Source organism: Saimiri boliviensis, chromosome 7 (genome assembly GCF_048565385.1).
Source record: "Saimiri boliviensis isolate mSaiBol1 chromosome 7, mSaiBol1.pri, whole genome shotgun sequence".
NCBI classification, from domain to species: domain Eukaryota; kingdom Metazoa; phylum Chordata; class Mammalia; order Primates; family Cebidae; genus Saimiri; species Saimiri boliviensis.
Genome location: NC_133455.1, coordinates 38,625,964 through 38,644,380, shown reverse-complemented (window position 1 = coordinate 38,644,380; position 18,417 = coordinate 38,625,964). Strand labels below are relative to the sequence as shown.

At 43.3% G+C, this 18,417-nt stretch overlaps 1 protein-coding gene across 1 annotated transcript in view; it reads left to right on the top strand.

Annotated features, from left to right (window-relative positions):
* The window catches only part of PLXNC1 (plexin C1), a 163,134-nt gene that overhangs the window by 73,346 nt on the left and 71,371 nt on the right, over positions 1-18,417 (top strand). The window contains exons 7-10 of the mRNA XM_010340165.3: positions 3,604-3,691; positions 6,025-6,127; positions 6,570-6,656; positions 17,939-18,078. Coding sequence (XP_010338467.2) covers positions 3,604-3,691; positions 6,025-6,127; positions 6,570-6,656; positions 17,939-18,078 — 418 coding nt within the window. The remainder of the gene's footprint in view (positions 1-3,603; positions 3,692-6,024; positions 6,128-6,569; positions 6,657-17,938; positions 18,079-18,417) is intronic.

Here is an 18,417-nt window from a genome sequence, read left to right as displayed (position 1 = left end):
GTGAGGCACTATGCTGTGTGCTAGGGGATACAGTGACTCCCCTTTGCCCCTAAAAAAAAAAGACTACACGCAGGAATAGAGAGAAGTAAGTGGCTCATTACAATGTGGCGTGTAAATGCAGGGAACATAGAGTACCATGAGGAGCACATGAAAAATGTATCTTACTGGACATGGCAGAAGAGGAAGGGGTAAGGAAAGCTTCCTGGAGGAAGTGATGTCCAGACTCCAGGGTAGAGTTGAGCCAGACAAAGAGGAGGGGGATGAGTATTTCAGACAGAGACCAACCTGCACAATGGCCAGGAGAGAAAAAGTTTTATTTGAAGAACCAAAAGAGCTTCTATATGGCCAAAGCAAATGGGGTAGGGGAAGGTGGAAAGGGGAGAGGGAGAGAAGATGGATCCCGAAGAAGGCAGCCAAGGAACTGTGAAGGGTCTTATGAACCATGAATCCTGGGAGCTGTGATGAGACACTGAGAGGTTGAAGCTGGAGGCTGGCAGCGCACTCAGATTTATACGACAGAAAGGTTCAATTGTGCATTGTCTGTCTTTCCTGCTGGAATGTAAGCCCCATGGAGTAAGGGACTTTGGGAAGACGTCTTCCCTGCTCTACTTACAAGAGTGTCTGGCACAACGTAGCCATTCACAATCAATAAATGTTTGTTGAATGAATGAATGGCTTGAAGGTGGAGGATGGACCAAAGAAGGGAATGACTTAAAGACTGAGTTCCCAAAGATCAGATAGGAAAGCTACTGGAGGGGTCCAGGTCAGAGGGAAAGTGAGAGCTGGAGGAGAGGCCAAGGGGGATGGAGAGAAGTGGATTCAGAAGATGGTTGGGAGGTGCAGTGGGCAGACGGAGGACTCCTGAGTCTCTTCAGATAAGGAGGACTAGCAGTAGAGTTGAGCTCATGGAGTAGGTCTCCAGGAATGAGCGAGGATCATTAATGGAACTGAGTGGGTTTTGTGGTGAGAGCTGGAGTTACCCAATGTCTTAGAGTCCATTCTGGCTGTTACAACAAAATACCTGAGGCTGGATCATTTATAAACAATAGAAATGTATTGCTTACAGCTCCGGTGGCTGGGGAGTCCAAGGTCAAGGCTCCAGCAGATTCAGTGTCTGCCAAGGGCTTGGCCTCTGGCTTCACAAATGGCACCTTGTTGCTGTATTCTCACATACAGAAGGGGCAAGGGAGCCCTCTCACGCCTGTTTTATAAGGACACTAATCACATTCATGAGGGTGCAGCCCTCATGATTTAATCACTTCACAAAGGCCCCATGGCTTGATACTATCACATTGGGTATTAGATTCCAACATATGAATTTTGGGGAGACATCAACATTCAGGCCATAGCACCCAATTGATCCTAAATCCCTCAAAAGGTAATTTAATGTACCAGGCCAGAGATGTGAGCTTAAATATGCCTCTCAGCCACTGGCTGGTGGCTGTTTGGGTCTGATTGCTTGGAAAACCACCTCAATTTTCCACTTTACTTTGTCCATACCGTGCAGCCTTTGTGATGCACTTCTGGTTAATTTTGTGCATGGAAATGCAGACCTTGCTCACCTATAAAATATGCTTCTGAAATATTTGAGATCACCTTGTAAAGCTCGTTGGTTGCTTTTAGAGCCTCCATCAGTTGCACCCAGCCCTTCACCTGCGTTTTCTGAATAGCTTACATATTCTGAACAGGCAAACAAATTCGCTTCCCAGCCTCTTGTACTCAGCCAGCCAGTGACCATTGCCAAGCCTTTATCCATGGCCTTTGAATCTAGAATAGCCTCCCCACTTTCACAAAATCCTGTCTCCCTTTCTGCTTTGAAACATTGGAGAAAAGTCACCTCTTCCATATGGTCTCTACTACGGAATAAATCATATTTATTCTTGCCAGATGCTGCTCTTTCTCAGCGATTCTAATACCCCTTTGATCTTCCATGCACACCCCTGCGTTGGTACCCAGGTTGCCAGAGGGAACTGAACCCACTCATAGGGTGTTTCCTTGAGCGTGCTGTTATCGTTGTGTTTTGTTCACCTAAGTTAAATGCTTTCATAGAAGAAATCGTGAATGTCCATTTCCTTGTGATATTTCCAGATAGAGTTCTGTGCCTATTTGATGCTTGAAAAAAAGTGTGACTTTTGCAGTCTTCATCACTGGACGCTTACAGATTCCACTGGAGTGTATTTTCGCTGGGGGTCCCTTAGAGCTGACTGGTCCTGTGTTCATTCTACTTACATGTATCAAGTGTCTGTTCAGAGGCTTTTGCAGAGAGGTCCTGCCAGCCCTCCAAGCCTCTTTGTCTTGAGAACAGAAGATGATCATTTCACATATACCCACTGTACATGAACCAAATTTTATGTTGAATTCTGGCTTTCATGGGGAGTGTTATTACTGTGGAGAGGCACCTTAGGGAAAGGGTTCTTAGACTTTGTGAACCACACACAAATAAAATTTCAGTAAGAAAATTAGGGGTACCAACGGAGGCAAGCCAGCTTCCTATTTTGTCAAGACTTGGATTTTAAAAGCACCCTCTCAGCCGGGTGTGGTGGCTCACGCCTGGAATCCCAGCACTTTGGGAGGCTGAGGTGGGCAGATCACTTGAGGTCAGGAGTTCAAGACCAGCCTGGCCAACATGGTGAAACCCTGTCTCTATTTAAATAAATAAATAAATAAATAAATAGCACCATCTCCTATTCCTATTAATTCATCTAAGGAAAAAGATATTAATACCTTGTTATTAGCACTGGTCCCTGGACAGAAGGGGATTTGAAAGGTGCTACTCTGTGTGTGGCCCCAAACCTGGGCTCTATGCAATCGTTCCATGGGGAGCAGTTCACCCCAGTCTTGCTAAATCAGAATAGTCAGGAGCATGGCCCTGGAATCTACATTTCTGTAAATTTCTCAGGTGATTCTGATAGACAACTGAGTCTGGGAATCACTACCTTGGATAGAGTATATATGTTTAAGGAGGCACGGGAAATATTCTATTTCTCAAATGTTGTTTTATAAGCTTTAAATCTTTGTTATTTTGTTCTTTTGGGGTTTTCTAACCAATGAGTAGGTTTTCAAAGTCAGATAAGAAATCCTTCATCACAGATTTAGTAACAGTCGACCCCCAAGAAGACTGTGCAACCCTGCCCATGGGAACTACCCTTTAGAGTATGTTAGGTAAATATTTGCAATGTGGATTTTTCTGAAGGTACAGGATTTCTAACATTCTGATTTTCATGTTCTAGGCACTTCTTGCTCGGTGACTTGTTTTGTTCTTATGCCTTGGCCAATTAAAAGCTGAGATAGTGATCCCTAGGAGAGTGTGAGATGTAAATGAGCTGTAAAATGGCTTTTTCCTAGTGATTATCCATGGGAGGCTTGGAACTCGAGGTGGGCTCAGTCTGTTTGGAGGCTTGAGCTGTGCACGCTGGCTGCCTGATGCGAATGGCCCATGGGGAAGGAACCACATACTGATTGAAATGTTAGCAAACAGCTGGCACGCTTCCGCCCACTATGCAGAGGAGGCAAAAATATTTATTTATTTTTTTTGCATTTACAGCAATGCTTGACTATAGCAGGAATCTACCATAAATGACTTTTTTCCTCCCTTCGCTCCAGATGTTTCAGTTGTCAACGTGATGTTCTCCTTCGGTTCTTGGAATTTATCAGGCAGATTCAACTTTACCAACTGCTTATCATTAAAAGAGTAAGGTTTTATTTGAAATTTGAATATTCTCTCATTGGTCTTAATTTACTTATTTGTTTGACTCCTCCATTTCCTAAAGAACTCTTTTGTGAGATAGAACTTTCCAAAATGCCTTTTGGAGCATGGCCTAATGGGAGGTGGGAGAGCCACTGAGCTAATAAGCTCAGCTCACACGTTCTAGCCCGGACTCGTAAGCTGGCAGCGCAAGGGAGAAAGATCGTGCTTAGTGTTCATACCCTCAGGGAAATAGATCTTCCCAACACTGAGAGGCAGCCTTGAAATAAGTAAAGAAGAAGGGACAAGCCACGTGCAGTGGCTCACGTCTGGAATCCCAGCACTTTGGGAGGCCTAGGTGGGCGGATCGCTTGAGCCCCGGAGTTTGAGACCAGCCTGAGCAACATAGTGAGATGCCATCTCTACAAAAAATACAAAAGTTAGCTAGGCATGGTGGTGCGTGCCTGGAGTCCCAGCTACCTGGGAGGCTGAGATGGGAGGATCACAGCCTAGGAGGCAGAGGTTGCAGTGAGCCCAGATGGCGCCACTGCACTCCAGCCTGAGCAACAGAATGAGTCTGTCTCAAAAAAGAGGAAGAAGAAGAAGGAGCGCTGCTAGGTTCTCTCCTGATTGGAATGGCTTTGGGAATTTGGGCAGAACGAGAAGCATTGAGCCTAGGGGTAAGAAGTCATACTCAAGAAGGACAAGGCGAGGTCCCTTTCACCAAAAGAACATGTTCCTGCTGCCCCCCTTTTCACCATATTTGGCCCCTTTGAGCTATATAGGCCTCCGAGTTAGTGCCAAACCTCACTCTTTGCTTCTAAAGCAGAAAGAGGGCACAGGAAATCTGTTTCTCAGACACCTGACTTTCCAACTGGAAGTTGGGACGGAGGTCCCCAGGGCACCTTGGGAGGCTGCATGAGTCGAGACTGTAGATCACACCCACCATGGTTTGATCAACCAGCTGTGCGAGTACCAAATGGGAGTTTCTTTTGGCCTGGCCTGGGAGCCATGGTTTCTCTGGGGAAAATGAATTTGAGCTTGAAGCTGAGCTGGGAGGCTGCTCTTGAATGATTAGAACAAGAGCCCCTGGGCCTAATCTCCTCCACTGAGGCACTTTGAAAAAGATGACACAAGGCCCCGTTCAATTATTGCTAAGAAACAGAATGAATTTAGGAAGAAAAAAATACAAAAACTACGGAACGCCTCAGAAGTTCATGAAAATAGGAAAAAAGGGGAAGAATTAAATAGAATTGTATAACTCCGACAGTTGAAAGGTAACGTAGCTCCCCTGACGCTCAGTTTTAAAGGCCAGATGAAAGGAACTGACTCACCCCAGGTCCCATGACTCGGTAATTAAGAACTAGACCTCAGACCTAGGTCCCCCAGGGAGGGTGAGCGCCCTTTCCGTAGGTAACTGCTTCCTGTTAGGAAAGCACTTAGAGTACGGTAATCACACCCCGGGGGTAGAAGGAGCGTGCAAATCACAAACCCGCTTTAGCTCACTTAGGTGGCCGGATCCACACAAAAGCCAGGGTGTCTTCTCCTTCCATGGAAACTGCAGTTTCTGTAGGTCAGAGTCTCCGAATGTTTCCTCATTTCTTGGAGAAGGTATAAAATACAAACTGGGTCCGCTTGCCCTGCGCTAGCCCCCCTTGCTAGAGCTGAGGCTTCCTCTGGCCTCACTTAGCCACGTTTCCAGATCATACGGGATTTCCCTTTTTCACATTCCTTCTCGTAAGTGCTTTTTAAGTCCTCCACAGTTTACCCAATCATGATAGGTGATTTGATTAGTAGACACACAATTCTTCCTAATTTGATTATGAAGCAAACACAGGCCCCTCGTTGCCTCTGCTTGCCAGCTAGCACTTCGTGTCTCCCATCTTCCAGGCAGTTTGCGGTGGGTGTGACTCTGGCGTGAGTGAGGGCTTCCTGATTTTGGAAGGCAGGGTGGGTGGAGGCGGGGAGAGAGAGATCCGTGTCCAGAGGGACTTACCCGAGGGTAGACAAATAGCAGAACTGGATTCAGAAACAGATTCACTGGGTTCTTGTTACTTACAGACCAGCAGGTGACCCAGCTTCAGGTTTCCATGGCAACACCCCTGCGGGTGCCACTCTGGCCCGTCAACCTGAGGGCTTCCGAGAGCAGGGCACAAAGCCTCACAGGACTGTCGTCTCTCCCTGCTTTCTCTCAATCTGTCCAGGGATTATTTATTTATTTATTTATTTATTTTTTGGTCTTCTTTTAAATGCTTGCATGCCGCATCACAGAGGGAAATTCTAGGATGTGAACATTGTCCTAAAAATGCAGGAATTAAGTTGGTTTTCTGTGTTGCTAGTTGCCCAGCATGCGTGAAAACTGGCTGCGCGTGGTGTAAAAGTGTGAGAAGGTGTATCCACCCCTTCACAGCTTGTGACCCTTCTGATTATGAGAGAAACCAGGTAAAGTGACATTTTTTGGTATTGTAAGGCTTAACCGCTGGGGGCAGTGGCTCATGCCCATAATCCTAGCATTTTGGGAGGCTGAGGCGGGTGGATCACCTGAGGTCAGAAGTTCGAGACCAGCCTGACCAACATGGAGAAACCTCGTCTCTACTAAAAATACAAAATTAGCCAGGTGTGGTGCCGCACACCTGTAATCCCAGTTACTTGGGAGGCTGAGGCAGGAGAATCACTAGAACCCGGGAAGTAGAGGTTGCAGTGAGCCAAGATTGTGCCACTGCACTCCAGCCTGCGAGGCACAGTGAGACTCTGTCTCAAAAAAAAAAAAAGTTTAACCAAAAATAAATGTCTGTGACTGCCTTGTCCTACCTTCTCTTTTATGTTTGTTGCACACTTCGAATTTATCACCCATGTGGACATTGATGGGATGTTTCCATTCCAGGAACAATGTCCAGTGGCTGTCATGAAGACGTCAGGAGGAGGAAGACTGAAGGAGAATAAGGGGAACAGAACCAACCAGGCTTTACAGGTCAGACTCTATTTTTGTGTGGTTAAGGGGAAAACCTCTCTTTGAATGACCATGGCAACAACTCGTACTACTTTGGGTTCCTTAAAATAGTCTCTATTTTTACTTTCTACCAAAATTCCCTTTTGTATCTTTGGTTTTTAACCAAGTTTCACTTAATTAGCTCAATACATCAAAGGCTGGACACTCACATAAAATAAATTAAAACTCTGTAATTATGAAAAATGGTGTTGCTCTGGTTGAAATAAAATTGTAAAGGTGACTTTGTGGCTCACTGGGGAAGAGCTGGAAGGGAGTTATAGCCTACCATCTGAGGGATTTCAGCTTGCATCATATATAATTACGTTTCTGGGAGTTATGCATGTGCATGGAGGTCTGTGCAAAGTGTGCAAACCAACCTCGATTCAGTTGTTTTTTCTGGCTTTGTAGGGACATCAAACCAGTAGTGAGCACTGCTAAACCGGAATTGTTAGAGGATGTGTATTTCTCTCGTCTTCTCAAAAGTGGCTATTTATCCATAACTTTCCTTGGAAATTCCTTGCATTTTCTTCATAATAAATTACTAAGTCACCATGTCAGTCATGTTTGAAAAGAGGGGACGTGACAACATAAACATTTATGGGCGGAACACGTGTGGCTGTGCTTAGAGCTTCACTCAGTCAACAAAAGTTCATTGAGCATCTATATGTGGTAGAACTCAAAAAGAGGATAAGTCCTGCCCTCGCTAACCTTGGAGTCTGGCAGAAATAGACAGATTTAAAAGGGCGGCTCTGGGGAGAAAAAAGCTCTGTTTTCCATTTCTCTAATCTGTGGTGGGGTTTTTTTTTTCACTGCTGGAAATCCATTAACTGACATTACATAATCTGTGGTTTTTGACTTCTCCATTTTCTGCTACCTAAGGTCAAGTGCAAAGGTGAATAAGTGGCACATTTTAAATCATCACTGAGAAGTTGGTAGTAACTTCAGGTGAACTAAGTAACAGACAGAGGGAATGTGAATCAAATGGACATAAAGTTAATTAAAGACGTTAGAAAAGCTTGGTGCTCAGGCAGCTCCAGACCTTAGCAGTCCTTGAGGTCTTGTTAAGTAATGGGCTCCTTTTCTCATCCCACTGGTTTGGAAAACTAAGACACAGTGACAAGGACTTGGATCAGGAAGACGGTGGCTTTGTAACTTTTTCTTTTTAATTAAACTTTGTTGTTGTTTTGGGGTTTATTCATTTTTTTAGTTTTGATAAAATATACAATGAAATTTATAATTTTTACCACTTTTAACTGTACAGTTAGTCATGGTAAGTACATTCACATTGTTGTGCAATTCATCTCCAGAACTCTTTTCATCTTGCAAAACGGAAACTCTATGCTCCTTAAATAGTAACTCTCCATCTCTCTTTCCCCCCAGCCCTTGGCAACCGCCATTCTAATTTTTTGTCTCTATGAATTTGACTCCTCTAGGTACCTCACATAAGTGACTTTGTCCTTTTGTGCTGGCTTCTTTCACTTAGCATGATGTCTGTAAGGTTCCTCCATGTGGTAGCATGGGTCAGAATTCCCTTCTTTTCTAAAGTTGAACCATCTAGTGTATGTATACACCACATTTTGTCTATCCATTCATCTGTGGATGAACGCATGGGTTGCTTCCACATTTTAGCTGTGATGAATAAGGCTACTAGGAACGTGAGTGTGCTGCTATTTCTTCGAGACCTGCTCTCAATTCTTTTGGGTATATGCCCAGAAGTGGAATTACTGGATTGTATGGTAATTCTACTTTTGGTTTTTTGAGGAACCATTGTACTGTTTTCCATGGCAACGATACTGCTTTGCATTCCCACCAATAGTGCACGAAGGTTCCACTTTCTCCACATCCTCACCAACGCTTGCTATTTTCTGATTTGTCTGATAGTAGCCATCCTAATGTGTGTCACGTGGTATCTCATTGTGGTTTTGTTTTGCATTTCCTTGATGATTAATGATGTTGAGCATCTTTTTATATGCTTGCTGGCCATTTATGTGTCTTCTTTGGAGAAATGTCTAATTAAGTCCTTTGCCCATTTGTTAAATTGGGTTCTTTTTGTTGTTGTTGAGTTGCAGGAGTTCTTTACATATTCTGGATATCAACCCCTTAGATATATCATTTGCCACTATTTCCTCCCATTCCATAGGTTGCCTTTTCATTCTGTTGACTGTGTCCTATAATATACATGGAGTTTTAAATTTTGATGAAGTCCAGTTCATTTATTATTTTTTTTCTTTTATTGTCCATGCTTTTGGTATCAAATCCTAGAAATCATTGCCAAATTGAGTGTCATGAAACTTTTATGTTTACTTGTAAAGGTCTGTAGAACTTATATTTTGGTCTGTGATTTATTCTGAGTTCATTTTTACATATGGGATGAGAAATGGGTCTAACTTCACTCTTTTGCATGTGGATATCCAGTTTTTCCAACATCATTTGTTGAAAAAAATGTCCTTTCCCCATTGAATGGTCTTGACGCCCTTGTTGAAAATCATTTCACCATATTTGTGAGATTGTATTTCTAGGTGTTCTTTTCTATTCTATTGATTTATCTCTGTCTTTATGTCAGTACTGCCCTGTTTGATTACCGTAGCTTTGTAGTAAATTTTGAAACCAGGAAGTATGAATCCTTCAACTTCGTTCTTCTTTTTCAAGATTGTTTTGGAAAATAATAAACTTTTAATTTTAAGATAAACGTAGATTCACGTGCAGTTGTAAGACAATAATATTTAACATCTTTTACCCGGTTTCCTTCAATCTTGCAAAACTATAGCGCAGCCCCGCAGTCAGGATACTGATGTTGACAGCAGTCGAGACGCAGAACAGCTCTGTCATCACAAGGCTCCCCAGGTTGCCTTTGCACAGTCGCACCCATTTCTCTCCTCCCTCCCATGCACATCTCTGATGCCTGGCAACCACTGATCTCGGCTTCATTTCTATAATTTTATCATTTCAAGAATTTTATATAAACGAAATCATCCAGATGTACCCTTTGGGGGATTGGCTCTTTTAACTCAACATAATTCTCTGGAAATTCATCCAAGTTCTTTTATGTATCAATAATTCATTCCTTTTTATCGCCGAGTCGTGGTCCAGGCAGCGGCTTTTTAAACGTCTTTAATTTTAAAGACAAATATCATAAAGTCACTACATCCTGGTTTCCTGCAGTGTGTCTCTCTGCACCTTTTGAACTGTGTGGTTAAAAGGACTGGGGTCACCACAAGAGAAGGAGAAGGCTGAAAATAAACAAAAGCCCAGGTCTCTCTTCAGTGCTTCTCTGTGGATTACCCCTCTAAGTATGGAGAAAGACATTTTGTTGATACTGACATGTTTTCTTTAAATATGTGTCTCAGAACAGAAACTCTCTTTTGTTTGCTAGAGAATGGAGTGTTATTTGTCACAGGAGGGATTTCTCGTGCTCTGTGAAACACTGCTGTCTTTCGTTATCATGTGGAATGTGTAACATTCTGGTTTCCACTTTGGGTCTTCATGTTGGCCTTGAACAAAGCACCCAATGTCTTTGTGGTTCTTTTGCTACCAGAGAAGGCACTCACAGATTCGCTTCAGTGCATCTGGACACATCACATATGTACTGAGTACTTCCTGTGTGGCAGGCACTGTCTTAGGCTTCTAGGATCCTAAACTTGGATCATTTCCAGAGACATTTATTGCACACCTATTAGATGCCATTATACTGAGCTCCACAGATTGCATGAGGAGGATACAAATGAATCAGGCACATCTCTGGCCATCAGTCTCAAGAATCTTATCCATGAGTACGTAAGCAACAATACAAGATTTTTTAAATGTTAAAAATAGGGAAAGTACCAGAAAGTACACAGGGAGCCTCTCTGTGCCCGGGGCTTTGTCTTAGTCCTTCCTGTTTGCTTAAGCCGAGTGCCTTGAGGTTGAAAACACTTAATCAGTGTGGTTGGTTAAGTCTTTGATTGACAGATGGATTGATTGATGGAGATGGCATTTCAGCCCACCTTTGAGGGACGAGAAGCATCCAGACAGATGAATGCAGGCATTCGAAGAAGAGAAACCAGCCTAAGCACAGTGTAGGGGTAGGAGCCAGAAGATTCCAGGACACATGCTAGAGGAAACCCTAAGTAGGAGCAGAGGCTGCAGGAAATGATGAGACCCAGGGTTGAAATGACGCTGGAGCCTGCATCTGTAGGGCTTCACATACCAGCCCCAGGAGTTTTGACTTGATTCTTCAGTGGCAGTGGAATGCTATACAAGATACCTTATTTGAGTTTTTTAGTGTATGGATTTGCTAATCCAAGGATCTGGTACTTATGAGGTAGGGTCTTGGTTCAATCCCTACAAAGCCGGTAGCCCTCACACTGTTCTGTGACCTCAAGACCCACCCCTGTGTCCTGACCCTGAAACGTATACCATCATCTGCCAAGGGGGCTGCATTAGAGAAATGCGTGACCACAGTAGAGAAATGAGCTCAGAAATCTATGTATGACCCTGGAGGAGTATTTCAAGCTATAAAGGCCAGTATCTGACCGTCTATCTGTCTGTCTGACCATCTGTCTGTCTGACCGTCTGTCTGTCTGTCTGTCTGTCTGTCTGACCATCTGTCTGTTGGTCTGTCTATCTGTCTGTCTGTCTGTCTGTCTGTCTGACCGTCTGTCTGTCTGACCATCTGTCTGTCGGTCTGTCTGTCTGTCTGTCTGTCTGACCGTCTGTCTGTCTGTCCGTCTGTCTCCACAGATTTAGTAGTTGAAACTTGTCGGGACCATTGGCCCTGTCACCCTGCCCTAACCACTTCTCCTTCCATTTCTTAACCTTCTTATATCTGGTGCCTTTACCCCGTGAGAGTAGAGATAGTTCCCCTCTCTTTTGTGCATTCAAGGAGAGATGGTGAAGATTTCCGATATGATGTCATTCTGATATCTGTCGTTACTCTCAATATGTTTATCACTATAGGGCAGAAATAAACCATACAAGGTCATATCTCCTGGCAATTTATATTCAAGTGGTTTTCTTTCTCTTCCTGGCACCTCCTCTTCTCTTCCGCCATCACTTTTTATTCCCCGAGATGGAGTTTCAATCTTGTTGTCCCAGCTGGAGTGCAGTGGCACAGCCGCAGCTCGCTGCAACCTCTGCCTCCCAAGTTCAAGTGATTCTCCGCTTTGGCCTCCCAAGTAGCTGGGATTGCAGGTGCCTGCCACCATGCCCAGCTAATTTTTTATATTTTTCGTAGAGACAGGGTTACACCATGTTGGACAGGCAGTTCTCAAACTCCTGACCTCAGGTACCCACCCACCTCAGCCTCCCAAAGTGCTGGGATTACTGGTGTGAGCCACCACACCTGGCACCTCCATCACTTTTGAATATGCATTTTTGACCTCTCACAGGCAATCCAAATAAATGCTTTTGGGGACCTTGCCTTCAAGAGTGAAAATCAATTTCACATATACCTTGCTGAGTAGTTTCTATGGGCCTAGCATAGGGCCAGGTACTATAGAATTAACTTATAATCATTCATGTATTCATTCATTCAAAATGTGTTTGTTGGGCAACTACTATGTGCTAGACAGGCAAAACGCATGGCTGCATGGAGCCGACATGGTAGAACTTAGAATATTCGTTTTCGTGAAGCAGTTGAATGTGCACAACAGAAAAAGATACAAGAGAGAATGCCAGAATGTACTCAATTGAACAGTGGTAGCAATGTTTGTTGAGCCCGTGCCATGCGCTGAGTGCAGTATCTAAGTCTCACAATGGACCTATTTTCGCCATTTTATAGATAAGGAGATTTTGGCTCAGAGAGAGTAAATGGTAGTACGAGATGTGAATCCAGGCAATCTGACTCAATGTAGTTTTAACCACTAACCTACATTGTATGCCCTAAATTGGACATAAACATGGGTTAAACCATACTACCGATATTAATAAAAGTCAATCTGGAAGAAAGGACTCTAATCTTGGCTTCTCTTGATATTAGACTATCAAAGCCTGCCCTGATCTGTGCCTCACAGGTAGGGTGGAAGCGAGACCTCCAACCTGGCCAGGCTGTGTGGGGAGTGTATTCACCTCAAAGATATGGGAGAAAAGGGTGGGGCAGGGTGTGGTCAGAGGGGAGGAGTCAGACCCAGACAAGACTGGACATCTGCTCCACGACAGAGAGAGAAGAGGCTTAGGGAGGCAACTGAGGCCCTTGGGAGCAGCAAGAATCTCATGCATGAGTTGAATCTTGGCCAAGGGTGGACTCTGAGAACCTGGGTTTAAGTTGCAATCAGGGCTCTCCACTGGCTGGGAAGAGCTGCCCTCCCTGGCCCTGGAGTTTTGGTCACCCAGTCCAGGTCTGGGGAGCCACACTCAGAAGGCTCAAGGGCCAAGAGGAATAGCAAGTTGTTCAGGGAGTGGCCTTGGCAGCCAAGGCAGCCTCCTTTTAGAGTCTGCAGCTCAGAGAATTGAGTCTCAATCTCTTCGCACAGGGCTTTGATCTGTCACCTTCTCCCTAGAAGTCTCAAGCTCTGCGTCAGGAGGCACTGCTAACTCTTGGCATTCCCAGAGCCAACCTAAATCACATCTCAAGTTCCCTGGAGCCTGTATGAGGGGCCCCCATGAAAAGGCATTTGTCCCAGGAGATGGGCATCAAATGGTTAACCATGTTTTCCCATTTCGCTCTCTGTTTTCTTGGCTGGAACTGTATTTTGCTATTTTCTTTCCATATCTCACCTCCTCTTACTCTTTCCCATTTCCACTGCTGCTTACCACTCTTCTCAATTTATACATTTTGTTAATATATTAGCGCCATCCTCTTCTCAGTCATTAATAAAGATGTTAAATAATCCTGAACCAAATACTCACTCCTGTAGAGCCCTACAGGACACTTTCCTTTAATTAGTTGTGCTACCTTTCATGTCTCTAATGTCTTTTGGTTTCAGTGTTCCAGCTGGTTTTGAATCCATGTGACTTTTGATCCAGTCCTGTTTGAACTGATTTCATGAGTGAAAATCCAAGAGACATTTTCCTGAGTGTTGATTCAGGTCCAGGCCTACAGAGAGCTTTGCCATAGTCAGATTTTTTTTAACAGATTAATAGACTGCAATTTGGCCTTAATAAACTGAGCCCTCCTAATGCACCTCTTTCCAATATTCTTTTCAATCATAGCAGCATTTTCTCCATTAATGTCATGGCAATTTGAATTGTGTTGATGTCAGACTTCACAAAAGGTACTCTTACTGTCAGAAGTAATCCTCTTAGACCTTTTCAGAGATAACTATTTCTTAGTGGTTGTGCTATTTCCAATATCCTATAATGACAGTTAAAAATAAAAAATAAAAAGGATTGGGTATTCTATAAATCTCCTAATTAACCAGTTTCTAATGTGCTTTCTTATACAAAACAGAAAGTGAAAACCAGAGCTCATAGCAGTTTATGAAATAAGTTCAAATTGTGCAGCCATAAAAATAATCCTGAAGTCTTTGAAATGCAACTGACAGGAAGTAGACTATTCAGAGGTTAATTGCTGGACAACATAGGGCTGTGATGGTTATAGTCAATGACATTTTGATTTGATATATAGAAATCTTTGGATATAGAGTGAGGGAGGAATCTCACTATAGGGCTGTAAGAATTTGTCTCTTTGTATTGAGCTCAATTATGTTTTAAAGTTAAACCCTTCTGAAATGTATAAGCTTGTAGGGCTGGCTACTTTATGCCAGGTTTTATGAATTAACTCTTGATGAAAATACAAAAATTGATCTAAAATACCAAATGTGTAGAACCTTTATGGGGAGGTGATTCTTTGCCTTTTTGTCTGTACTGGATTTTCCAGAATCTTTATTAGTAAAAAGAAAGAATGTATTTCTTCTTTTTTCTTTTTTGTCTTTTTTTTTTTTTTTTTTTTTCTGAGATGGAGTCTCACTCTGTTGCCCAGGCTGGAGTGCAGTGGCGCGATCTCAGTCACTGCAACCTCCGCCTCCCAGGTTCAAGCGATCCTCCTGCCTCAGCCTCCCGAGTAGCTGGGACTACAGGTGCCTGCCACCATGCCCAGTTAATTTTTGTATTTTTAGTAGAGATGGAGTTTCACCATATTGGCCAGGCTGGTCTCAAACTCCTGACCTTGTGATCCACCCACCTCAGCCTCCCAAAGTGCTGGGATTACAGGCATGAGCCACCACACCCAGCCAGAAAGAATGTATTTCTAAGAATTCTTCACTTGATCTTAGCCAAAAGGCCGAGAAGCTATTTTTCTAAGAATTCTTGTAGCCATGCAGTGCAGCCATAGAACTGCCCCCTATCTTTTTTTTTTTAAATGTTATTTTATACCTGCACTATTTATTTAGGAGGATCCTCTTGGCAGCTCTTTAACCCAAGTATTAAGATTAGAAGAGGTTCTATCAGCAAACAAAAGACAACTAAGCTGACCCTGTTTGAAAGCAGACTGGAAGCAGCCACTTTCACAAGACAGGCCAGGGCTGGATTCCATCCTAGATGGCCAAGGGAAATGTCTCCAAACAGTAAGGATGTAAAATCTTTTTGAAGTAGCAAGAGAGTCTCCACTCAGGGAAATAAAAAGTTAATAAGATGATGTGGTGAGTCCTCTGATGGTGTTTGTAGAGCCATTTAAGGAACAAAATATAACTTCCTTAAAAAATCTTTTTTTTTTTTTTTTGCATTAGTTGTAAGGCTCTCTCTATCCTCTGCAGAGAGTAGAGAAGTAGCACTTACTTGGCATGTCTGAAAATTTTGCTTGAGCAGACATCAGCCGGATAAATAGAAGAAACAGGAAGGACTATCTAGAAAGAAAAGAAACCTGGGAATCATAGTTGACTTGGATGTAAATGTGAGTCTGCACTGAGGTTTACAGAAAAACAGAAAACAAAATTCTGTCTTGCTCCCCTAAGAAGACAGCGGGCTCCTCTAGAGCAGAGGTCAGCAAATGTTTTCTACAGAGAGCCAGACTGTAAATATTTTAGGCTGCAGGCCGTATGTCTCTGCCGCAGCTACTCCACTCTACAGCTGCAGTGCAACAGCAGCCAGAGATGCTACCCAGACGAATATTTATGGGTGCTGAAATTGAATTTCATGTATTTTTATATGTTATGAAATATTCTTTTGCTTTTGACATTTTATCATTGGCCATGCAAAAGCAGGGAACGGGCAGGATCCGGCCCACAGACTACAGTTGGCCAACTCCTGATCTAGTGCATACATAGATCATGTGTCCCCCACACATCTGGCCTAAGGACCCTGTAGGTGCTCAGTAAACACTTGTTCTCTTAGCTGTCACCATGTAAGAGCAAAGAGTAAGCCTTTTGCTATATAACACACACTTGACATTTGCAAGAGATTTATCTTGAAGGCTTTGCTAATCCCCCCATCCAAGTACACTCTAGCAGATAATTTCCCCCATAAAATGCAGTCAAGTATAACAGAATAATTAAAGTGACCCTTTTAGGCCCTTAGTGATTCTATAAATACAGGGCTAACGTCCTTCACAAAGTGATTAAAATAAATTCTGCTACCAAAATCAATTCTGTGTCCCGTTACATCATTGCTGTGATGACATTAACGATGAATTTACCTCAATCTGCAAAACCAATCCAAAGCACTGATGAGTGATGGGGACGACTGTGCCATGTAGCACCTGTGTGTGCCAAGAAGCAGAATGAGAAAAGGTCTGTTTCAGCAGGATGGGCAGTCCCTGCAGCCCAGCAGGGCCACCCTGATGAGCCTTCCATGCACAAAGGAGCAGAGGATACGCAATTGCTTCAAGAAACAGGTGTTAGGCAGGTGTTGGACATCACGGAGTTCTCCCAGTGGCTCAGGGCCTTCTTCCTGGACTTTGTTCTCCAAGTGGATGTACTCAGCATTTAGAATTTCACCAAATGTCATGTGATTTAACATCTCTAGACCTTGGGGTCATTTTCAAATATCAAGACTGTGAGTATATTCTGTGATGGTAGAGGATATGGGGGCAAAAAGAGTGTGAGTATGATGTTCATTCTTGTTAAAGATCTACTTGACTTTCTATTGGCTAGAATCTTAGAATCTTATGTCCTGTTTTGGTCACCATATTGTAGAAGAATACAGACTTGGCCAGGCATGGTGGCTTATGCCTGTAATCCCGGCACTTTGGGAGGCTGAGGCGGATGGATCACCTGAGGTCAGTAGTTCAAGAGCAGCCTGGCAAACATGGTGAAACTCCATTTCTACTAAAAGTACAAAAAAATTATCTGGGCATGGTGATGTGCGCCTATAATCCCAGCTACTGGGGAGGCTGAGGCAGGAGAATCGCTTGAACCCGGGAGGCAGAGGCTGCAGTGAGCCAAGATTGCACCACTGCACTCCAGCCTGGGTGACAGAGCCAGACCCCATCTTAAAAACAAAAAAGGAGAAGACAGACTTGCTGGAAATAGTCTTCAAAAGAACAGTCCAATGATCAGAACGATAGACAGTAGCATCTGTAGCATATAAGTGAAAGAAATCAGGATTGTTTTGTTTTGAAAAGGGAAAGTGATACTTGCTAACAAATAAGGGGCTTTTTTTTTTTTAAGGGAGAATTTGATTAGGCATCACAAATGGAGAAGGAAGGTGGCATTCGCCTACATGACATAAAGTCAGATAGCAAGGGACTCGAAGGGGACATGTGCTTGACCTTAGGCCTGATAAAGCCCGCTGAAACTGGGTAGCAAGCAGGAGGTCGTGGTGTCTACAAACCATGGATGGCCACAGTGGTTTAGACACCCAACTACTTGACATTAGGTGACCGAACAGGTGGATTTCGTGAGGTTTTTTTCCCTTGCAGTATCCTCCTGGATTCAAATAACCTCACTGTAACAAAAAATATGAACTGCTTTCTTGGGAATGAAATTTATCTGGAATGACATTTCTTTCAACTTAACAATGAGTCGGCCATTGGCCTACGGTCAATGCACTCTCTTTCTCTCCTTGATTTTGCTTACACGGTGAGCCTCCAGAGGCTGTAAGGCAGTGAGCATTTTCAAAACTCTAGTGATACCTCGCTCTTCAGACAGAATGTCAGACTCTTCGACTGTATTTTCAACTGTCTTGTGAGACAAAGACTAATTGGTTTGACCTCATGCTGTCACATGTTGAGAGACATGCGTCTGCCACACTCTTCCTTGAATTCATTGATTTCATTAAACACTGTCTGCTTGTGTTTGCAAAATGTTGTAATTTCCCAGTGATTTCTTCGAACTGCAGCGCATAAACAGACTTGTTGGAGCAGTGCCATTTCTTAGCTTTGATCTCCTGTTTTAATCTTTTATTTCCAATAGGCCTTCTACATTAAGTCCATTGAGCCACAGAAAATATCGACATTAGGGAAAAGCAACGTGATAGTAACGGGAGCAAACTTTACCCGGGCATCCAACATCACAATGATCCTGAAAGGAACCAGTACCTGTGATAAGGATGTGTGAGTCAAAATACTAATAGTTTATCCTTGGTAGCACAAAACTCAAACCTGTACCAAAGGAGTATCAGTGTGATTATAACCTTTGTATAGTCCAATTATTGCCGTGCACCACAGCGGACAATTAGTCTGAGTATTTGACGTAACATAATAGAATAATTTTAACAACAGATCTGAAGTTCATCGTGAGAGAATCTGTTCCATGTTATTCCCCAAAAATCTCAGTAGAGAGTCATTTCAGGATGTTGCCTGTTTTGGATCTTGAGTCATTTTCAGCAACAAAATCCGGTATATAGGGTCGTGAACATCGTTCATTAGGTGATGCACTTGAAAAAATGGTTG